The sequence below is a fragment of the Eleutherodactylus coqui genome, chromosome 2 (genome assembly GCF_035609145.1).
Source record: "Eleutherodactylus coqui strain aEleCoq1 chromosome 2, aEleCoq1.hap1, whole genome shotgun sequence".
NCBI lineage: Eukaryota > Metazoa > Chordata > Amphibia > Anura > Eleutherodactylidae > Eleutherodactylus > Eleutherodactylus coqui.
The window spans coordinates 273,321,395-273,346,366 of NC_089838.1; the positions used below are offsets into that span (position 1 = coordinate 273,321,395).

Genomic DNA, 24,972 nt, shown 5'->3' on the forward strand with positions numbered 1-24,972 from the left:
ACGCTGTACAACACTCCCATTCATTTCAATTGGGCTACTCACGCAGGGCTGAAAACGCAGCGCCTTCCAACGCTGCGCTTTGACAGCAATGCATGTTCTATTTTTTGGCCTGTTTTAAGCCCTGCGTTGCCCATTAAAATGAATGGGCAGCGGTTTCAGCACTGCTGAAAACACGGCAACACTTGGTGCTTTTGGCAGCGCTAACCGCTCACCGATTTTCGGGGGGAGGGCTTGCAATAGAAGCCCTACCCCAAAAATCAGTCCCAGCTAGGCTAGATAGAGAAAAAAAGAAAGTAATACTCACCTAGCCGCTGCGGTCCGGGTCGCGGCCGCTGCTCTCTGCCGCCGATCCGGGCTTCCCCTGCACTCACAAGTCTATTGCAGTAGGCCAGGTTTGAAAACCCTGCCTCCAGCAATAGAGTGCTGTAATTGGTTGTCGGCGCAGGCCCGATGCCCAATCACAGCCCTTCATTGACTGTCTCAGCCAATCAGTGGCAATGTTATAGTCACTTATTATTTCAGAAGGGTCGGTGATGTAGGGGTTCTGATTGCCAGACTTTGAGTCAGGAAGGACTTTTTTTCCCCTTAAATAAGGAAAATTGGCTTCTACCTCATTGGGGTTTTTTGTCTTCCTTTAGGTTAGCATAGGCTGAACTGGATGGACATATGTCTTTTTTAAGCCTTACACACTTTGTTACTATGTTATTAGCATGTCATATGTCCTAAACCATGCTACATAATATGCAGACACTTGTAAGTGTCAGCCATAGTTTGTGATGGAAACTGCATGCTACTGGATATACGGGTTACATCACTGCACACAAGCTCTATCCTGAAGCAAAATGCAGTGGCCTGCCTACAGTGGAACAAGGATCATTATCATTGGACAGTTGAGCAATGGGAGAATGTTTCATGGCGTGATGATCACTACTATATCTTCAAATCAGATTACCAAAAGTTAAGTTCGGTGGAGGTTCCGTTATGGTCTGGGGATGACTGGCGTAACTATAGGGGATGCAGGGGATGTGGTTGCACCCGGGCGAAGAGCCTTAATCGGCCCATAAACCCTCTCTTCGCCATATAGGGAGCCCAGTACTATGAATAAAGCATTATGGTTGGGGGCTAAGTTACAGGTTTTGCATTGGGGCTCAGGAGCTTCAAGTTACGCCTCTGCATTAAGGGGTTAAGAAAAGTGGGGGGGCCCCCAAGATGAAATTTCGCAACTGGGCCCATGAGCCTTTAGCTAAGCCCCTGCTGGGGATGTTTTACGTGGTCTCAGTCTATTGGTTATAGTGGCAATAAACATGAACACGGAGATGTACCATGAGATTTTAGACACCAATGTACTGCTGATGCAGCGTCCGAGAAGCTGGCCCTATGCCCAGGAGACACCAGGGTAGAGTTTAGGACTTGTCACGGGGCTCTATCATTATGCCACCATTCCTCCCTCTGTGGTGAATCCGGGCAATGAAAGAACTGGTCCAAGCTTACGGAGTAGTTTGAATTAGCAAAGCCAGGAATGGTCAGCAGTGCCACTTTACTTAAACAAACTTATTTACAGTCCAACAAGAAATAACCCACAAAAGTGGAATACTCAATACAAACTTCACAAAGTGGTGCGACAGGGAGGAAAATCTCGGGTACACCAGGTAGTCTACAGTCTCAGTTATCTGTATGGCTCTGGGCCTGGCAGAACTTCTCTTCTCTAGCTCCCTACCAGTCCGCTCTCACGGCAAACACACACTCCACTCTGCACTGGAGAGCCACTCTCTTCCTTCTTTCCTCCAGCACCTCAGTGGTAGAAATCCACTGGTATCTCCTGGGTGTAATGGGCCCAGGAAAAGTGGAGGTTACCTCTCTCTTTCTCCCATTCTGGCCCCCACGGACTGAAGGTGTCTGTGTGGGTCTTTGGCAGCTTCACTCACTCCACCTGCTGCTGAGTCTAGAATAGAAGACCCAGCCTTGCAAACAGCTTGTATATACATACATAAAGCATGATCACAAACAAACAACAAGATACATTTCCCAGACATTCTCACATACCAGACAGTTAACTCATTCAGTGCTGCAGAAGTACAATGCACATCATATTCATGCAACATGAAAGACGCTGACAATACAACGCACGAGACAAATGCATTCATACATTATGGAAGGGCCCCGTTGTTCTGGGCCACTACATTTACAATGTGACAATACTCTGGGAATGGTCAGCAATACTTCAAACACGCCTTGTCACAAATACAACACTGTTTTACATTGGTTTGAGGATATCAATGTTCCATGATTGGACTGGCTGCACAGAGTCCTAATCTGAACCCTACTAAACATCTTTGGAACATTGGGTCAGGAAATGTGAACAGCGTCCATCTTCTTTGAGAGAACTCGCCATACATTTTCAAGATGAATGGAAGGAAATACCAACTGCAGTGTATCACACTTTAGTAGAAAGTATGCCACGGAGAGTATCCAATGCCATTAGGGCCAAAAGAGACCCACTAAGTATTAACATATGGAAATAAATGGTACTTTTGATTCTTGTTCAGGTGCCCAGTTACATTTGGTAGGATGCCGTATACCTGTTCTTTCTGAAATGTTTTAGCCATTCTCATCTACATGCTGTATTTCCATCCTGTGTATGCCCACTGGCCATGATTTTCACCCTGCAGGGGTGCCCATGCTTATAACAACACATATAGCCAACATATCTATGAAACTAAGTAGCAAACATAGTTAAAACGCTGTTGAAACTGTTGCTTCAGGTGAAACTATGGGATAGTATTTTGCCTTTGCTCCCTACAGTCCAAAATCCCTTGCCCTATCAGAGTCTGTGTGCCAATCTGACATTTAAGCTTCTATCTGTTTTATTTTCTTGAACAGTGGTGGCCAGGTAGATTAAGAAAATCCAGCCTTAAGTCACAATGCAAAATACCAAGATAAGAAATACAAATTATTTTCATATAAAGTATCGCTTTAATGAGCAAAACCCTTAGGACGTTCAATGCGCGATAACTCTGCTGCTCCGGAAAACTAATAAAGAGAGATGATGTGATGAGGAATAGCAGTTGGATGGAATGGAAAAATTGCCCCGCAGTTGTTCTCCGTCTGGGTCTGCTCCGGCTATAATTAAACCCCATCGGTGGCTGGTTGCCATCACTGTGTGTCACTCCCTTATTATTTGGGAAAGCACCTGTTACCGGGAAGATTAGCGAGGCTGTGTGATACAGATAAGTGAGCTTTTAAGTATCTTTCTTTGCAGTGAGATGCATTGTCATCAAGATCACGTATAGCAATAGGGAACATAATTAGGAAAACAAACGGAAAATTAGTGGTTACTAAACAACTGTTTACAGACTTGTCATAAATTGCTGCATGGGAAACCAAAATATATCCGAGAGGCTGCTTTACTTTACAATTGAATGGTATGTTAATGGACGAGGACAAAGCATTTGCTTAACTCTATAATCAAAGCTTGATTATAAAACTACTCGTAATTAAATGGTGAATAACACTTATTAAATCACTTTGTTGGGTTTATGTTTTCAAACTATGCCCCTTTTCTTCAATGCAGATAGCAATCTATGTGCAATGCTATAGAATATGCTGGCAATGTACATAGTCACCTCTTAATTAGAGACAACCATCTACCCGGTTTCCCTGAAAATAAGACATACCCTGAAAATAAGACATAGCATGTTTTTCCAGCATTTTTGAGAATGCAAAATGATTTTTCAGGCTTTTTGAGGATGCTTGAAATATAAGCCCAACTCCAAAATTAAGCCCTGCTAACAGTTAATTTAAAAAGTCAATTTAAATAGTGTCCAGGCAGCTATACATGTAAAAAAGTTAAACTTTTTTGAACAAAAATTAATATAAGACACTGTCTTATTTTCGAGGGAAACACGGTAGTAGTACGTTGGACCTCCTTCGGCCTTCGAAACTGCAGAAATTTGTTGGGGCCCTCCATCCATAGGATGTAGCAGAAGACCCAGGGGGTGCCAAGCACTGGCGTAATTATAGGGGATGCAGGGGATGCAGTTGCACCCGGGCCCAGTAGCCTCAGGGGACCCTTAAGGCTTCTCTTCTCCATATAAGGAGCGCAGTACTATGAATAAAGTATTATAGTTGGGGGCCCTATTACAGGTTTTGCATTGGGGCCCAGGAGCTTCAAGTTACGCCTCTGGTGCCAAGAATGCATTCTCCGCAGCATTACTGCACCTCTATTAGCCTGAAGTGTTGATACCTGAAAGATGGGGTCATGGATTCATGCTGCTTGTGCCAATTTCTGACTCTCCTATCAACATGATGCAATAGAAATGTGGATTAATGTGACCATACTGTGTTTTTCCACTAGCCAACGATCCACTGTTTGCTACCTTTTTGCCCACAAGGAGTCTTGTCTTCCTATTCCACTCAGGCTGCATTCCCACGAACGTATATCGGCTCGGTTTTCACGCCGAGCTGATATAAGTCTTCCTCATCTGCAGGGGGGAGGATGGAAGAGCCAGGAGCAGGAACTGAGCTTCCGCCCCCTCTCTGCCTCCTCTCCACCCCTCTGCACTATTTGCAATGGGGAGAGGCAGAACGGGGGCGGGACTAATTCTCGGGCCTTAGCCCCGTCCCCGTCCCGCCTCCTTTCATTGCAAATAGTGCAGAGGGGCGGAGAGGAGGCAGAGCTCGGGCAGGAGCTCAATTCCTGCTCCTGGCTCTTCCTTCCTCCACCCCCTGCAGATGAGAACGACGTATATCGGCTCGGCGTGAAAACCGAGCCGATATACGTTCGTGGGAATGCACCTTTAGGGCTTAGTCAGACGGGCGTTTTTAGCCGCGATTTGCGCATGTGCATGCGTCCGGCGATTTTTTAAAACCATTGCTTTGCAATGGTATCGGACACATGAGCGCTTTTTATGCGCTCGTCCGATAAATTATAGAACAAAAAATCGCAGATCGCACCTATCTGCGATCTGCGATTCCTGTTCTCTTCTGTATATGCGCTCAATGGGGCCGGCGACAGCAGTGCCGACCCCATTGAGAACATATAGAAGACAAATCATTCTTCTCTGCCACAGCTGTAACAGCTGTGGCAGAGAAGAACGATGTTTGCCCATTGAATTCAATGGAGCGGCAATACAGCCGGCTCCATTGAAAGCAATGGGCTGCCGGCGTGCGCGGGGTGAATTGTCGGGAAGGGGTTAAATATATAAGCCCTTCCCTGCAATTCATCCTAAAATGTGTTAAAATAAAAAAAAAATTGTATACTCACCTTTCCGCTGCAGCCGGAGTCCAGCCGCGGCCGCTGTCAGTTCTCCTGAACTGCTTCTCGGCACTATTCAGCCGGCGGGGCTTTAAAATCCCCGCCTGCTGAATGATCTGTCTCTGATTGGTCACAGCCCTGACCAATCAGAGGCTGAAAACACTCACACACCCATTCATGAATTCATGAATGGGTGAGTGACTGCTGCCTTAGGGGCAGGTCTGACTCACATCCATTCATGAATTCATGAATGGGTGTGAGTGAGGCATGCCTCTGATTGGCTCAGCGCTGAGCCAATCAGGGGGCAGGTCTGACTCACACCCCCTTCACACCCACTGCAGGACAGCCGCACGGAGCTTCGGCTGCCGGCAGAAGGTGAGTATACAATTGTTTTTTATTTTAACACATTTTAGGATGAATTGCAGGTAAGGGCTTATATATTTAAGCCCTTACCGACAATTCATCCTGGGCTCGCCCGCAGCGCATTGCTTTCAATGGAGACGGCTGTATTGCCGTCTCCATTGAATGCACTGCGCTGGACAGCTCCGGCCCGTTTCTAATGAAACGCGGCTAGGAGCAGATTTGCGGGCGATTTGCGGGCGACTTGCGCGCACCGGTCACGCGATTTGCGGATGCGCACCCGTCATGCGATCCGCAAATCGCGCGAAAAAACGCCCGTCTGACTGAGCCCTTAGACAGCAAAGACACTTGAATTCGTCATCTGCCAATCTGTGCTAAAGAACCATTAGTTGTATGTTTAGACACATTAGTTAATCAGTTCCAGGATTGTATTCAGCTGCAATTTGCTTGATGGTCCACCTCCTGTTCATCAGAATGATTCTTGACATCCTCCTCTGATCCCTTTCATATTGCTAATGTCCACATCCCCTTTCGCTGGATATTTTTTTCTCGATCACACCATTTTTGATATACTGTTGACACATATGCATAAGAAAACCCCACAAGGTTGGCAGTGTATGAAATCCTGGCCCCGGCTTGTCTAGCACTGATGACCTAGCTTCGTTGGAAATCACTCGAATCACTCGATTTGCCCATTCTAATGTGGATTCACACTGAAACTGAACCACAGAAAACTTGCTCACTTGATTTTATTCTGCAGTCCAGAGTCACATGACTAATTTCCTTACAGTAAAGTTCCAATTGTGAAAGGGCAGATGTGTAGTAACACAAAATGGTCACTACATAAATTGTAATGGTTTCAATATTATTGTGTTAGGTATGTTTATGCCCAGGTTTGAAGTTAGTGGTTCAGAGACTATAGAATTTAGTTTAGTAGGGGATAGAACAGCCCAATAACTCAGCTCCCTTCCCCAGCCAATCAGCATTAGGTTGATGGGAGGAGTTAATGTTATATAAATTGTCATGTCCCAGAAGTTGCAGAAGGGAGACAGCAGGTATAGTGATAGTTGAACAGACAGCTGGTTTAAGGAATGCAACATCTCAGGTCCTAACCACTCGTTTCCTGAATAGGATGATTGAAGGATAAAAGGGCTTAGTAGTGCTGGCTGAAAGTATCCCCGGGCCTTATGAGAAATCCAGATCAGCAGTATGGGAGGAGAAAGGCTACAGTATTATGAGCTAGCACCTTCAGAATTGGCATTGAAAGGTTTGCACCACTTGACAGTTGAATAGATGTGAATCATAAGTTCATCTGTCTGATTCCTTAGACATTCTTCCTCAAGGGAACCCCTACACCACACCACGACATCACACCGGGCAACAGCAGCCAGCCCGTACCATCAGTCCCCAACTTTTTCACGGGGACGCACCCAGGTGGGCCACTGGACATTACATAAGTCTCTGATAAAGTGGCCTTTCAGTGTATAAAATAAAAAAGCAATAGAAAAGCTAAAGTAAATTATTGTAACACATATGAGCCAGGTGGCAAATATAATTTTTGTCATATTATAATAACCCAAAAAAACAAACTCTTTTGATTATCAGGGTGCTCTTAAAAGAGGCCACCTGCACCCTTACACTTTTAGCTGAAGATGCAGATATAGTTGTGTGGTGCCCCACGGTGACCAAGACACGAGGCCCATACTCAGGAGCTGGCGGGGTAAAGTTGGCTCTTCTCACGGTGGCTCTACCAGACTCCTCCCTGGAGGGACGCACGGAACCTCAGCCAAGGCACCGCTAGGCCTCTTCCAGGCAATGCTGGGACAGCGATTACCTGTATATGTGTAGTGGACTTGAAGATGTCATGCGTGACGCCACCGTTCCTTTCACACCGGCAAATTTTCGGTGGTTAAGAGAGAGTTTTAATAAGAGAGTCCACACACAGTTAGCTTTGAATACCTCAATCACTGGGAACGGGCAGTGACTGGAACTTTACTTCTTGCAGAGATAAAACTTACTCTCATATGCAGGAAGGACAGTGTTTCAGTAGATGGTCAGGGAGAAGAACACAGGATGAAACCGGGCCCACAGTCTAAGTTATCTGTAGTGCTCCGCTCCTGGACACACACACACACTCCGGGACTCTGAATAACTCTGGAAGCGGACACAACACTCCACTGATGCTCACTCAGAACTTGTTTGTAGAACACTGCACGGCGGACTCCTTCACTCCTTGCACTCCTCAAAGGTGGTTCCTAGAATGCTAGTAATCTGGATACCTTTCCTCCGCTTCCATCACTTCACCGCATGAGGTTGAAGGTACCCTCATGTGGCCGGCACTTTCACTCCTCTCTCAACCATTGAAGTAGAAGGACCTCACCTTGCTCTCAATCGCTCATAGTTATAGATGGTAGACATCACGTGACTAGACAGATATTGATACTTTTCCAGACATATCCCAGCCACTTTCAAACATTAACCTCTCACATGCTGCAGCTGTGCAATACACATAACAGAAGACAAGACACTTTGCACAGTGCATGACTAGACATTCAAAATGTCCTAATGGGGTGTTGAATGCGGTCTTCCACTCATCTCCCTCTCGGATGCGAATTAAATTGTAAGCCCCCCTTAAGTCAAATTTGGAAAATCAGTGAGTCCCTACCACCTGATTCAATAAATCAGGAATCAGGGGCAAGGAGCACTGGTTTTTCACTGTAATTTTATTCAAAGCCCGATAGTCCACACAAGGCCTCAATGTCCCATCCTTCTTCCTTACGAAGAAGAAACCTGCCTCAGCAGGGGACCTGGACGGCCTGATATGATGTTTGGCCAGAGAATCTGAGATGTAGGACTTAAGGGCTTCGTGCTCACGCCCAGACAAATTAAAAATGGCTCCCTTAGGAATGGGACTGTCAGGGGTCAAATCAATATCACAGTCCCACTGGGGAGGCAAAGTCTCAGACAGTTTCTTGGAAAATACGTCATAAAAATCAGACAAATACTCCGGGATAAATATGGTATCTGCTGAACACAAGGATATAGTAGCTAAGTGACTATGACAGGACAACCCCCAATTCCCAAGTGGACCAATCAAATCGGGAATTATGCAGTGCCAGCCAGGGCATGCCAAGCACTATATCAACGGACATCCTTTCCATTACCAAGAACTGCAGATTCTCAGAATGGAGAACACTCACAGTGAACTGTATCATGGGAGTCCTCCATTGCACAACCCCTGCAGACAGAGGGGTAGAATCAATACTAGTAAAGCGTATGGGAATGTTTAACGCTGAGAGTTTAGTCATCAGAGGTCTGACAAAACTTAAATTAATCAAATTGGCGTCCGTCCCCAAATCAATAAAAGCTCGACCGGACCGAGTGAAATTCCGGAAGCGAATCTGACAAGGCACCAACAACTTAGGGAGTACCTGTGATCCTAGGCGATTCTCCCAAACATCACCTAGGATCTGAAGTTTTCCGCTGGTTCAGAGACTGATGTTGCAGATGCTTCTGATGACAGGTCGCTAGACGATGTCCGGCTTTCCCACAATAGAGGCAGAGACGATGAGTCATCTGGAATCGTCGCCATTCCTCAGGACTCAGCTTGTCAACTTCCATAGGCTTGGCACCAGAAGTTGGCATGGGAGAAGTGGGAGCGGGTCTGCTGAATTCCCTAGCTTTACGGGCCTGATGATCCTGTTTTCTAAATCTCAGCCTCCTGTCAGCTTTGACTGCCAATTCCATCGCAATATTGCCACGGGGGCGGGGTGAGAAATGAGTAGATCCTTGACAGCGTCAGACAGCCCCAACAAAAACACGTCTTTAAGGGCGCTATCATTTGAAGAGGTTTCACCTACATACTGTCTAAATTTAGAGCAATAGTCATCTAACCACTGCTGCCCCTGACATAACGACATGAGATAAGATACCGCCAACCCCGCATGGTCCAGCTCATCAAAAATACCTCCAAGTTCCCGAAAAAACAAATCAACTGACTGCAGGCAAGCCGAACTCTTGGGTAAGGAGTAGGCCCATGTCTGGGGGGGCCCCCGAAGTAAGGACATAATCAATCCAACTTTCTGGGAATCTGAGCCGAATGAGCGGGGCCGCATCCGAAAAAACAATCTACATGCCTGCTGAAAAACAAAAAAACTTGCTCCTCTCCCCTGAAAACACCTCAGGAAGAGGACACTTGGGCTCCGGAATAGAAGGGGTGGCAGAAACATGCACTAACTCGCGCTGCTCCTGGGCCATCATATGACCGGACAGGTCTTGGATTCTGACCACGAAATCCTGCAACTGACTTGCGAGGGTACTCATGGCCTCCATTGGAGAGCAAAAAAACCTGCTGAGCAATTTTTAAGGGCCAGTTATTATGTTACAGTATACTACCCTTGATACGCCAGCCGGGTTGCCCTGGATCTCACCCACAACCCCTGTCCCTGCCTGCTTGCCTCTACTCCTGGCTAACCCCAGGCGGGCAACTGGGCGGCAGTCCCTACTCTCACTAGGGACTGAGAAGGGACGCTGGCATACCTGATGGAAGGGTAGAATACTGACAAGGCAGATGAAAAGCAACCAACACGAACAAACTAAACAGATCCGAGGCAGATGGAGAAACCTGGCAGATGGTAGCAACTATAGCAGACAAGCTGATAGAGGCAGGAGACCTACAGAGGCAGACTAGCTAGCACACTGATGGAAACCAACAACTGGCAGAGACTGAGAGTCCCTGCCAGACCTTTAAACAAAAGCCTCCGCCCAGGGGCGGAGAGAGGGAGACAGCCCACTCCCAACAGATCATAATGAAAGGGATCTCGTGCATGGCAGCTGCACTCACAAGCACCACGGCAGCCGGCACCCTCGCCCCTGGCAACCGGACAACAAGCCAGGGGCAGACGTGCCCCGACCGCGGGACCCCGCACACTGCCACCCTGGGAGGACCAGCATCCGCCGCATGGTAACAACAGGAGCTGCAAACGTGACCAGAAACATCTTCAAACTTAATTGAGGAGGAGCCGGAATAAATGTGTACATTCAATCGCTGATTGGTCGGCTGGGAGACATGGCTCCTAGCCAACCAATCCACCAGCAGAGAAGTGTTTGTGTCGGCATCGAGCCATGACATTGAGCATGCACTGGCTTGTGAATCACATGGACTGGAGCATATGCCGTGATGTCTCCCCGATCCCAATCCAACACTCCTGGCGAGCCATAACAATAACCTTATCTCAGTCTCTATTTGCATAAACATGCCCTTATTTGCATAACCACACTCACAACATTTCACAAACCAGCCATCTCTGCACTTTTTTTTTCCGGATGACAGCCTTGCCAATATCTATCATAATATAGCAGATTTCACTGAACTACTGAATTAGATAAGTGAAGACAAAGAAATCTAATGCTTTCATATTATCGCAGCCTCTGTGGATTCGGCGTGCGCACCTAGGCCCCCGACTGTGATGCTCTCACCGTACAATTAGGGATTCAACGCAACAGAAGGCCAGAAGAAAAAAACAGATGTCATTTTTCAGCATATAAAGTACTTTCCTCGCAGTGTTTTGCTGAGAAATGTACAGTACAGAGATATTTTATTACATAAACAAACTCAATTGTTCCCCTGGTTCTAGGAAGTAATGCCGCATTTTCAGCACAAAACAGAACAATTTGCTGAGTTCGCTTCTAGGTATGACAAGTTTATTGTATTTTAGTGATATATAAATTAACAGCCAAGCATAATTGTCTGCTAGCGTTTAACAAGGCAAAACAAGAAAGAGTACACCCTCAATTGAATCTATATGAGACCTGATCTAATACACTAACCCTCCGTTTTACGATCAACTCACAAATTTCCAAACTTTTTTTGCAACACCTACAAAGGAGAGTCATGTCAAGTGTTGGACACTTGGGAACAAGGCAATGCCACTAAGTTCCAGTAACATTGTAGAGTTTTAAGTGGCCCTGCAACCACATTAGATATTTTCCAATGGTCTCCAGGTCATTTGCAGGTTTTTCTACCATGGGGAAACATTAAAAGGAACCTTTCACCTCCATACAGCACCATAAATAATACTATAGTGCTGTTAGGGGAGGTGACAGGGAGCTAGGGGATGTACTTTTTATACTCACCTGCTCTTTGGCTCCCATGGTGTCCCCTTCTGAAGATCCCGTGGCACAGAAAAATCGGACTCTTTTCAGAATGCTGTGCATGCGCTCTGCCATAGACTGGCACAGGAGTGTGCATGCACAGCACTCTGAAATGAGTCTGATTTTTCTGTGCCTGCGTGGCTCCCAATCTTACGAGGGGACACTGTGGAAACCAGGGAGTCAGTGAGTATAAAAAAATACATGTGCCCTCCGCTGTTAACCCCTTCCCTGCCACGATCTAAGTGGCACTTAATCATTCACAGCCATTCAGTAAATGACATCACTGAATGGCTGTGATTGGTTCATCTATCACCGTCTCTGAATGGCTGGCGCTCGATCCAATCACAGTGCTCGCTTGCAGGAGGCAGTGTATTCAAAGCCCCATTACCAAGCAGAGAATCCTCTGTCAGCGCGCAGGACACAGCAGCTAGCCGCAGCTCCGGGGAGGCCAGCGCGAGGGACCAAGACACCGGCAGATAGGTGAGTATAAGACATCCCCTAAAAATAATACATTGTGCCTCTTTTGGGGCAACAATTAATATAAGACAGTGTCTTATTTTCGGGGGAAAATAGTAGTAGCGATAATTTCTCCATTTTATTATGACTTGCATGCTACGTATTGTCGTAATGAGCTCTAGCATTAAAGGGATTGCTGGAGTACAAAAAAATATATATATGCCTAGACCTGATATAAAATGAGAATAGAAGCAGTACTTACCTTTCTTTTTACCCCGGGAAACAACAGAGCGGCTACAGTGAAAATCTCGCTGTCAGTACAGACTGGAGGTCAGGTGACCACTGCAGGGCTGTTGTATACAGAAACGCAGCGATGTCTAGTTAAAGAGACAGTGCTGGAACAGAGACTTAAAGGGGTTGTCCCGCGGCAGCAAGTGGGTCTATACACTTCTGTATGGCCATAATAATGCACTTTGTAATGTACATTGTGCATTAATTATGAGCCATACAGAAGTTATAAAAAGTTTTATACTTACCTGCTCCGTTGCTAGCGTCCTCGTCTCCATGGAGCCGACTAATTTTCACCCTCCGATGGCCAAATTAGCCGCGCTTGCGCAGTCCGGGTCTTCTGCTCTCTTCAATGGAGCCGCTCGTGCAGAATGCCGGCTCCGTGTAGCTCCGCCCCGTCACGTGCCGATTCCAGCCAATCAGGAGGCTGGAATTGGCAATGGACCGCACAGAAGAGCTGCGGTCCACGGAGGAAGAGGATCCCGGCGGCCATCTTCACCGGTAAGTATAGAAGTCACCGGAGCGCGGGGATTCAGGTAAGCGCTCCGGTAAGCTTTCTTTAGGTCCCTGCATCGGGGTTGTCTCGCGCCGACCGGGGGGGGGGGTTGAAAAAAAAAAAACCCGTTTCGGCGCGGGACAACCCCTTTAATACAATACACCACCGTGTGTCATGGGGGTACAGACTCTGTGTTTAGGTATAGCGAGTTCATAGTTATGCAGCAAGAACCTTGTTCAAAGGGATAGTGTACCGCTTCCTGTGTCCATGTTCCATTGTTACCTGTCTGAATCTTGAAGATGTCATTCATATTGTTTTGTTTTATCGTTTGTAATAAGTAACGGACTCAGAACTGAGTTAGTGCGCACAGCATTAAGTAACCATAGAGTGAAACCCAAATTGTTTATTGCCAGTTACTCTTGATACTACTTACGGATACCGGTATAATCATCATTTTTGTATTCTTACATAAAACATTGCTTATTTTTGTTAACTCCGAGGCTCCATCGTATCCTGAAACCTGCGTAGTGCACAACCATGCTCACGACAAATGTACAGTAAATGTTGTGGCCTTGGATATCCAACAGAGAAGTTTAATGTCTTTATTTCTAGGTGTTTAGTTTCATTATGACTGGGTATGCCTCTTTGATCCCAAGGATCATAGCATATCCCATGCCACAATGTAGTAGCAAGGTTGCCTTCAGCAGGTATACCACCAAAGACAATCTGGACATCTGCATGGAGTGACATTATGACAAATCTTCCTCTCTAAATTGACAGATTCGTATTCTGCAGGACTCCATAATATCTTATGTAATTGTGTAAGGGGTTAAATACCCATGCTTATATATTTATATATATTATTGCTTGACTTTATATATATTCCTGCTAGAACCTTTAGAGAGGTCACCTAACATTTTTTTGTAACTTTAACTTTGCTGCTGTCAATTAGGAGAGAGTAATTTGCCAATTGATTGGCTGATGGGCTAAGTATAAAAGGAAGGTCCTCTTCCTGGGCGAGGGAATGACTCAGCAGTTTTTGTAGAGAGTCTTATGAGGAGTGAGTTGCCCCAATGCTGCTGGAGGGCTGGGATTTTATTTACAAGAGAAAGAGAGATTGCAACTCGGATTTCTGGAGTAATGCTACCCAGATTTTGCAAAGCAAGTGCGTAAGGGAGATCATACAAATCTCCAAAGAAAAATCTGCTGCAATTACTGATGGCAAGCACCAAGCCATCACTAGGACAGAGACCACTAGTGACAGAAGACAGATTGACAGACAGAATACAAATATTCAAGTTTCGGTGGTTTGCAATCGTGAGTATCATCAGCCAGGTTCATCACCTGTAAAGCAGATTGGTTTGACTTCATCACTGTACAGCCTCCCGAAAGGCACCAGGGACAGTGACTGCATATTTCAGTTAGCAGATTTAGCCATTTGGGCGACCAAAGTTCGTCAAAGACTAAGTTACTTTAAAGAAGACTCCTATTTTCAACCAGCATCTGTGTAGTTATTTGTCTCTGGCTATGGAAAATCATTTATTGATACCTCCGATTCCAATGCTGAAGGCCCCGCTGATCCAGGAGCAGACACAGGATCTTCAGCAGCCCTATTAGGCCCTGTTAACCCAGTGGATACCACTACTCTTGTAAACGCCCCTACGTTTCCCCGTAGGTTGTATTTTTGTTGTGTCTGTGAGAAAAAGGGTGTATCGGAGCCACTTCCATTGCTGTCACCCACACCCTTCCATGGACTGTGGGCATCACAATAGGCTATGTCTTTAAGTGGTTCAAGGGGACCTCTTGGTTTTTCTTATACTTGCCATGAAATAAAGCTTTAATGCCCGACAGCCGTCCCAGAGATGTTTGTGCCTGTGATTTCACGCATCAAGGATCATCGCTCAGTGAATAGAGGGGGATCAGGCCTAGGATTGTTCCGGCCTGTTCACCTCCATTCAGACTAAAAAGACTACAATCATAGATGAACGACGGCCTGTCTACATGGAACGATGCAGTGGCAGACCAACGATGATTTTTTGGTCTGCATCAAACATCCGATCAGCTATTTATCATTGATCATTCTTTCACAGGAGGAATTCACTCTGCACAATTATTGGGCAAACTTCTTGATCTAATGAGCAGTTTACATGATGATCAGGTAATGTAGAAAGGGCTTTACTGTTATCTGTGTCAGTAGGGTGTGTCCCTACATGTCTGACACTATCAGCCATAATTGGACAGAGACTAAGTGTATAAGGTCCAGGAGGAGGAGCAAAGCAATGATACAAATAAAAAAAATTCTAACTACTCCATGCTATTGGCGGAAGGGAGTGAGGTGAATAATACAATGAAAATGGAAGGGAATGAGATGAATAACACAACTTGGTAAACATGGGTGAATTTCCTTTTTGGCACGAAATAGCATCCTGATTAGCCATGCAGAGAAATAATAACTACTTAATGACTTTGCAAATATTATCATACGTGAATACAATTATAAAAGTAATTAGAAGTAAGAATGGGATGAAATCATTTTAATATGCAACTTATTATTACAATATGCAATATTACCGGAATGGTAATTTTATCAAGGAGACACTCAGCGCTGAAATCTTCATCTACCTGTTCAAATTGTAAACTTAATGAAAAAATATTACCGGGGTAAGGCTAACAGCCTTATTACTGGACCGGGCTATAAATCGCTTAACATTGCTATGGGAATCAAGTGTGATGCATAATTAACTAGATCCGACTTTATTTATACAGTGTCATCTAGAAGGGAAAAAGCAGGGACATACCCTTAAAGGGATAATCCAGGACATTTGCTCTTGGTGACCTATCCTCAGGATAGCTCATCGGTAGTTGATTGCCAGGGATCTGATGCTCTGGATCCCTTCCAATCACTTGATTATTTGTCCGTTCTCATAGCAGCATGGCAGACGTCATCATCAGTGGTCGGGCCGGAAGTGTAATCAATGGGAGCGATGCCTCCTATTCACCGACAACCTCTTTAAGGGCTCTTTCACATGGCCGTAGGCGTTTTTATGTGTGCCCGCCAGTGCCATTAAAACACGTGATCGGGCACAGAAATCTAACGTTTGTGCGCCCGTTCAGATGGCAGGGCCCCGGCGCATATACACCGAGCCCGCAATGCCATTTAGTGTGGGGAGACAGTTTAGCTCTGCAAAACTGTTTTCCCCCTTCCCTCCCCCTCGCCGGCTCTCTGCCTTTCTCCTCCCCTCCGACTGTTTGCAATGGGAGGGGGTGGGACAGGGTGGAGCTAAGCTCCCACCTCCTCTCCACCCCTTGTCCGCAGCCAGCAATGGGAGGGGGCGTGGCGGAGCTAAACTCCCTCCCACCTCTCTTCTCCGGCCACTGTCATTATGCTCCCATAGGAGTCTATGGAAGCGGCCATATTCCGGCCCGGAAAGATAGTTCCAGAACTATCTTTCCTGGCCACCGTAAAAGTGCCCGACGCTATATTGGCTGGCCGAGCGCTTTTACGCAGCGGGAATATGCCTGTGTGATCTGATGCATTGGAATCCAATGCATCAGATGATAGCATATATATATAGTGGCCAGCCATGAAAATGGCATCCAATATACTCTGGTGTGAATAAGCCCTAAGCCACAAGACTCTATAGCAGAACTGTAAATGAGCTTCCATTGCCATCCTATATTGCATGTAGCAGGAGTGGTGAACTGCAAAGATAGTGCTGGTTCAGCAGTATTAGATTCACCGGAGGAGGATGTAAGTATTCCTTCACATGGCCGCATGTGTTTTTATGCTGGCAGCATTGCAGGCAAAAATCGCGTGACAGTAAAATAGCCGCGATGAAGTCCCGATCTTAATTATCATTCTCTCGTCCATTCACATGGGCGGCGTATTAGTGAAAATATACACTGCAGCACAGAAATCCCTCGGTCGGAAGAAATTCTCGGAATAACTTGTGATGCTTAAATAGAGGCAGCTGTGATTATTTCCCAGTGTTGGATGCCGGAAAACTCCCTCCCCTCACTTTTTTTTCCAGCTCCCATAAGATTCTATGGGAGCCTCCAGCATATCTGGTCAACAGATAGGGCAAGACCTGTCTTTTTGCACACCATATAAAATTGGTCGCCGATGTCCTACATTTCCAGGCTATGTTTTTCTCGCCTAAATATCGCTCATCTGAATGGATATGTTGGAATCCAATGCTTCAGATGGTTGCAGTTTTTTGTTGCAGGTACATTAGCCACATATTAGCCACTCGTATATATGCTCGTGTAAATAACGCCTTAAGGTGGCAAGTTGGTTTGGTGCTCGAAGAGCAAAATTACACTGGTTTTGCTTTGTTTTTTTGTGCTTTTGGGTCAGTGGAGGTGTACATCTTTGAGTTTGGGCTAAAGATCTTCAGCAATTAGTATGTGCCTTAATGTGCAAACGGAAACCGCAGTACCTCCTGTCACCAAATCTTGCTGCAGGTCTTTTGCAGTTACTCAAAGGTTTTTGACCACCTGCCTCCCAAGGAATCTGGTGGCAGCCAGTGATAGCTTCCTCTTTCTGCCACCTCCAAATAGTGTAGCCAGTGTTCCTTTAACTTTGAATTTGCGAACTATGCCTCCAACGGTATCTTTAGTAATATTCAATGTTTTTGCTATCTTTTTGAATTCTTTTCTTTATTTGCGTAAGGCAATGATCTCTTCTCTTAACTTTCTGGACCCCTCTCTTAACTTAGCCATATTTCTAACATGCAATCAAACGTCACAGTCAACAAAGCCCTAGCCAGTCCAGGTATTTGAGCTGGTTAATCTCAAGGGCATCTGATGCAACTAATGAAGCCCTTGATTAGTTACATCAGGTGTGCTTGATACAACACCTGATTCACAAGTGTGTGGGCTTTTATGAGAGATTCTCTTCAGGGGATGAATAATTCTGAGACTGCAGTAATCATTAAAAGTGTTATTTTGCGTCAAATTTGGAGAAACCACTTGCTGTTTTAGCATTTTTGAGATGTTTTAATTGCACATTTGTGTAAATCTGTCAAATATAAACCTAATTCGCATTGGGGGTTGAATTTTAATTGCAACTATAAACTGCTACATTAACCCTTTCAATTTGTGTTACAGTGACCATCATGACTTCCAGATATTCTTATCACAGCTCATTGCTTAGAGAACCATTACAACGAGACAGCAATCCAAGTGTGTTTGAACTGGAGAAGCTCCTATATACTGGGAAATCTATAAAGAACCATGTGGATGAGGTGTGGCCAGGGCTCTACTTGGGAGATCAGTAAGTGATATTAAAAGAAACACAATATACAGACGGTTTGAAAGACAAGGCTTTGCCAAGAAATTCACATTGCATCAAAGTATAGTCCTAAATTTGCTGTAGTAATGGTAGGTATTGCAATGTTGTCAATTTTTGACAGGATTCACACCATGTAGTGCATCCTCATAGACATCGAATCGCAAATGAAATTTGTGAGGCTCAAATTTGGTGAAATTGTTCCTCTCTAGGCATTACTGTTAATATTATTTTATTATTACATCATTTTAACTATTCTTATCTCTAATGTTTCAACGTACGTGTTAAAAAGAGCGCTGCATCTCCATGTAGTCCCAGCCTGATGCTTCTCCGAACTTTAGAATACATATCTGGTTTTAGTTGGAGATAGAAACGGTAACTATCTGAAATCTGCAGTTTGTGCACAAGTTCATTCACTATGTTTTATTTGACACCAGCCAGCCCACAAAACAATCCTATCTCCCACTATCTGGTTTTACTGAGCCAAACTTCTGGTAACATAGAGACTAATACTGTGAATAGGGGCAGATTTACTATTCCAAACACAAGAGTTTTCTTGTGCCGCATGTAATGTCTTTTTAGACATTTTTGGCCATTTTTTCTAACACATCTCAAATAAGGGCATAGCTTTATGAAAAGGGGCATAACCTAAATTGCAGCAAACGTTGCTGAAAACTATGCCAAGATTTCGAAAGAATTTTTGGTGTATACTAGGCCAACTGATAGGTGGTATAAAGTTAGACCAAATAGTCTTAATATTCTACAAATTTACCATCCAGCATGATTCACTGTGATGAATCTGGAGAATTTTAAGACTGCTAAGGCTGGGTCCCACTGGCCGTAAATCCCACATAAATCCAGTGAAATTTCTGCAACAGTAATGCAGCTTCAAAACTCGCGCCAAACTGTGCCGATTTTGAAGCAGCTTCGCCACCTGTAGTCCCCATAGAGAGGAGAGATGGCCGCAGCGGAGACTGTGATAAAATTGACATGCCAAGGCTTTGACTTCCGTGCGGTATGTCAGTTTCAGCGCAACTTGGCTGCAACGGCTTCTCCGCAGTGTGTGGACAAGATTTTCGCAAATCTCGTCCACTTTGCTGCTTAATCCCAGGATTAAAATGCCGTGTAGAAAGTGGAAATTCCACAGCGATTCCGTGAGAACCCAGCCAGCTAAGTGTGCACTGCTTAACTTTTAGAAAACATTAAAAAATGTGCCTCGTAGTCAATAGTTTTTCCAAAAATAGCATTTTTGACATTGGCATCTTTTGCTACATCTTTTTGTAACAAAAAAACACAGCATCCAGATGTTAGTCGTGGGTCTATAGAAAAATATCAAACACCATTGTATGCGGCTGTATTATGGCACCCATAGGAATTTACAAGACTCTACCTCTATATCTGTCCGATTTCCTACGGAGTCATTCCATGGTTGTTATATCTTATATGAGAAAAAAATTGAAGCATGGTCCATAAGAAGCAGAATTAAGACTTCAGATACAAATTCGCAACAGAAATCAACAGGTTGATCCACATTGGATTTTGACGACGTAGATGAGGCCTTAAAGCAACCCTGGAGAAAGAAAAATGGCCTCACCAGCTTCTGACTACCTGATGCACTGTGTGTGCTAGTATGCATCATTAGTCTAAGACATTACACCTGCTTTGATTAATCAGTTCTACTCCAATGAGCAGTGCTGGCCACTCAAAGCAGCATGTAGGGTGCATCAAATTTTGAACCATTTTGCACCAGAATGTTTTTGCAGCATATGGCTTCTTTTACACGAGCGCATATTGGCCGGCATTTTCACGGCTGGCCAATATACGCTTCCATCTGAGTCATAAAAGCTTGTGAATGGGCACACAAATCTAACGTTTGTGCACCTGTTCACACGGCATGGGGTCCAGTGCATATGCACCGAGCTCACCATGCCGTCACCCATTTCCCCTCCCTCCCCATTGCAGGCTCACCTCTCGTCTCCTCCCCGCTTGTTCTTTGCAATGGGGGGCGGGGGCGCAGCTAAGCCGTGGCCAGCCCTGCCTCCTCCCATTAATGGCTATGGACAAGCGGCGGAGAGATGTCAGTAGCTTAGTTCCACCCACGTCCCACCCCTTGTCCATAGCCATCAATGGGAGGAGTTGGGACGGGTCGGTGCTTAGCTCCGCGCCGCCAACTTCCATTGTACAGAGTAAGAGACAAGAGGTAAGCCTGCACGGGGAAAGGAAAGCAGAGGGAGGGAGTTTAGCAGGCCTGGGGGTCACTTTAAATGGTCTATGCAATTTTTACAAGTGTATTTTCAGTGGCATCTGTTTTAGGCTAACTTCCTACTAGTGTGAATCTCGTCCCAATATCGCACTTGCCAACGTGCAATTTTGCCATGAATGTGAGGAGTTTTTGTATCAAAACCACCTTGGATCACTTTAGGCAAGTAGCGATTTTCTGGTGAGGCCGACAGCCGCGGCGAGGATTATGGAGTGTTTCCCATTGTTTTCAATCGGAAACCTTGCATCGCACTCGCGTGCACCTAGCATGCACTCTGTTGGTGCCACCAGCCCCATTAAAAACAATGGGTGATGCAATGCAAAGGTGTGTATGACCCCATTCACAAGAATAAGGTTCATATTTATGCGGGATTTGTGCATTTTGCAACGCGCAAATCTTGTGTGAGAATCTCGGCTGTGTGAAATTTACCTTAGACCGGCTTCACACGGGCGTTAAAATTGCGCAAGATGTTTGTGGTGCGAGACGCCCAAATCTTGCACACTTATAAACCCCAGTCTTTTGAAGTGATCATATACATGAGCGATGTTTTCCTGCATGACGATGCGGTGCAGGAAACAAATTGCAGCATGTTCCATCTGCCTGCATGATCTCGTATCGCAGTGCCCATTATTTCCAATGGGACCAGCGGCAGCATCGCACCACGTGCCAGGTGCATGCAGGGTGATGCAAGGTTTCCCCACACAAGACAATAGGAGAAACTCCACGATCCTCTGCTGCGGCTGACAGCTGCGGTGGAGGATTGCTACATCCCCGAAGTGATGCGAGACTGCTTTGACATAAAAACGCCTTGCATCAGCAGGGAATTCACATTGTGGGGAGCGTGATATCACAGCCCCATATCGCACTCGCCTGTGTAAAGTTAGCCTTAGTCACAAATTTTAGCATGTGTTTTTCTGCATGTTTTTCATGTCCCATAGAAAAGCCTATGTAAAAACATAAAAATAAAAAAGCAACCTGCTGCCATTGCAGAAAAAAGATGTTTTCCTAAAAAATTGCACAAGCGAAGAGAAAAACAGAAAAAATGTGCTGTTTGTAGGTCATTTAACACTATATTTTATCACTATTGACTTCCAGCTAACATCAGCCCGGTGTGTTTTTGTGAGTGCTGCCCTTTTCCTAAGCTATGTATGACTCCACCCTGAGGCCGGCTTTCCATGGGATTAACTCTTTTCAATCCACTGTCTGACGTCTTCCTACATTCTGATTGAAGCTTGTACAGCTCCAATGTCAGAAAACGTCCGACAGGGTATTCTTACCCTCTATTGCCAGCCACTCTGCTGTCGGAGCCTCTCTGGCGCACACACACTGGCTTTAGCCAGCAGATGGCACTGTTGTACAACAGCAAAAAGAGAAAGCCTTTTAGGAAACCCTGAATCCAAAATTGGATTGGAAAGGGTGAAGCGTATTTGCACACACAGGAGTGCTGCGTAGTCATGGAATGAATGCAGGCAAAGTGCCTCCCTTTCTGAAAGGTTGGGTGCTATGAATATGGAAAGCAGTACTGCCACATCTCCTTGCTCCGTGGTGGTCATACCCAAGATCAGTACACTCGGTAAACTCTAAGCATGGAATATTACTTATATGTTGGGGTATTTAAACCAAGATTGGCATCCTGATTTGAAAACAAGATATTAAGAATGCAATATCAGAATTTTATTACACGCGTTGCTTGAAGCTTTTTCTGCTAGAAAGGACTCTTCCGACCTTTTGTAAAACGCCAGCATGATATGCACACAGCTAAAAATAAATTGTCACACGCATTCACCTTTTATATTCGCCCGCTACTTTGCTGACAGTTCCATGGTCCCCTGCTGAACTTTGTTCATTAGACCACTGGGGTGATGCGCCATGCTATACACATGACTGTAGCAGCTAGTCACTGCTGCAAATGTGATGGGCTATCCAAGCTGACATGACGGCTTCAGCGATTACTAATACTATTGTAGGATGTAAGCTGCAGTAAATAGTAAAATATCTCAGTGTATAGTCAGAATTCTGTGCATTATCAGATACTATTTATTGAAAGGCTTTTTTTATTCCGAGTCCAGGGAGATGGCGGCCAATAATGGTGAACTATACCGGATGCATATCACTCACATCCTGAACGCTTCACACAGCCACTTGAGAGGAGGAGCGGAGAACTACAAAGGAATGAACATTCTGTACATGGGGATAGACGCTCAAGACTCCCCCACATTTGATATGAGTGTACATTTCTGCCCAGCAGCAGATTTTATTCACAAGGCCCTAAGAGAAAGAGGTAAGAGACTAAGTGGGTTCGTCTTGGTAGGGGGCAGGCGACACAGGAATCGGGGTACGATGTGGACACCAAGCTTACAAAAATATAAATTTTTCTTATGACAAATGAACTCATTGGATGAAATAGCGATAGAAGGTTTTGTCTCTTGCAGAACATTAGACAGTTACTACAGAAATATTAGACAGCCTTATTGTCTCTAACTAAAAGTAGGAATAGCTTTAACACTACTGGAATGATATAATAATCTCTCGTTATTCACAGAACTCCGTAATACACTTTAACCGTAGAATACCACTGAACATATTAACCCAGTAATGAATGGTGGTTTACCGTACCCAGTGCAAATGTCACTGAAGTATTAACCGATGACCTCTTCTATGCATCCGATGGATGCATACTCCTGCAATTACGGTCCATAAGTTCCTCTGCAGTCACACTTCGGTATGTTTAGTGTTTGCTTGAGCTCCTATATTGTAGCTGGTAGGCTGCTTTATCCCTGAAGTCTGATGATGTGCACACAAGTAGGTTTTTATAGAGAACCGCCCTCAACTTACAGTTCTCCAGGTATACTCGGTACCACAGAGGGGAAGAGAAGTCTCTCAAAGTCCATAGGAGATGATTAATGCAAAAAGATGCAGAACGGTGCCTATCTCTGTCTAACAGTCTTACCCATGGTCCCTTTGGCTGCAGTCCTAGTTTACTTTCTTTGGACTATCTCTCCTGGCAATGGCTCCTGATACTGAGTTCATGCAGACAGAGTCAATACACAGTCTCATCCACTGGCTGCCGCTGTTCACCTGTCTCTCTCTCTCACTGCCACCATACACAGATTCTCACTGCCACCATACACAGGTGCCAGGCACATATCTCCTCTTCCTTCCTATCCCCAGGTACTTTCTCCTGGACCGTGTGACCCCTTCTCCCAGCAAATCACTGTTTTGCTTTTATAAAAGAGAGGTGATCAGCAACGTAACCATGCTACCAATTTAAGTCACTAGCAACCCACATTAGACACAGCTTAATACAATGGTAATAGCAGAAACAGCAATGCAACACACTTTCAACAATGAGGGAAAGCATCGAGGTGTGGGATTAACAGCACTGCACCCCCATTACATGTTCATGAAAGCATGGAGAAAGTGTCCCTGGAAAGCAAGATCACGAGAGAGAGACTGACTTACTTTAGACATGTGATGAGGACAAAGTCGCTAGAAAAAGAGATGCTACTTGGATGGTCAGTGGTAAAAGGAAACAGGGAAGACAAAAGACACATGTTGGCTGGACACCACCAAGGAGGACATGGGAATGGGCATCAGGCAATTGAAAGCAGCTATAGAGAATAGAGAAGCAGGGAGAGGACCGGCCTACAGAGTATGCAAGAGTCGGACACGTCTGAATGGATAGAATTGGAATTATTTACAGAGGAGCTGTGTGGTCGACACAAAAAGGTCTCCTGTATCAGAGCTGGATGAGATTTCTAATCAGCACAGCCTCTTTGCCCCTTTTAATGCTCATGTTGTTACTGTTAATTCTAATATGGAAAGTAGTGCTTTATTCAATAGTATTATGGATTGGTCTACAAAGTATAAAGCCCCGTCCAGACCTTGTTATGGCCTCCATCCTGGGATCCCATTGGGGTTACCAGGTAAAATCCTGAAAACTGCGCCTCTGGACAGGATGTGACCAGAACCTTTCTTTTCCATTAATGAAAATTGCTTAAACGGAGAACAAAAGGTCTCTATATTCATAGGTTTCAGATTGTTTCCAATATTTTGTGCCGGAAAGAACAACATGTTATTCTTTCTGGCACACATTTTTTGAAATCAATGGAGGCCTTCCAAAAAGAGTCCTATTGCTTTTGGCTTTAGCAGTTTTCATTAATGGCCAAGATAGGTTCTATTCTTGTCCCGTTCAGGGGTGCCATTTTTAGAACTTTAAATGGAAACCATGATGAGACTTCTGGACAGAGGCCATAACAAGGTCTGAACAGGCCTCAATACTGTTCAGAGGTCTCCAGCTGGTGCCTGGTTTGTGGCTTCTTCAGCTGATGAGTTTTGTATTTGTTCTTTGGTGCTAGATGAGAAATACCCACAGAACTCTTCTCTGGCACATTTCGGCACATTGATATGATTCT

The 24,972-nt window shown here is 45.0% G+C and overlaps 1 protein-coding gene across 1 annotated transcript in view; it reads left to right on the top strand.

The window, feature by feature from the left end:
• DUSP26 (dual specificity phosphatase 26) overlaps positions 1-24,972 on the top strand; it is a 44,630-nt gene that overhangs the window by 5,932 nt on the left and 13,726 nt on the right. The window contains exons 2-3 of the mRNA XM_066593004.1: positions 18,117-18,282; positions 22,627-22,838. Of these exons, the coding sequence (XP_066449101.1) occupies positions 18,125-18,282; positions 22,627-22,838 (370 nt within the window). The 5' untranslated portion in view covers positions 18,117-18,124. The remainder of the gene's footprint in view (positions 1-18,116; positions 18,283-22,626; positions 22,839-24,972) is intronic.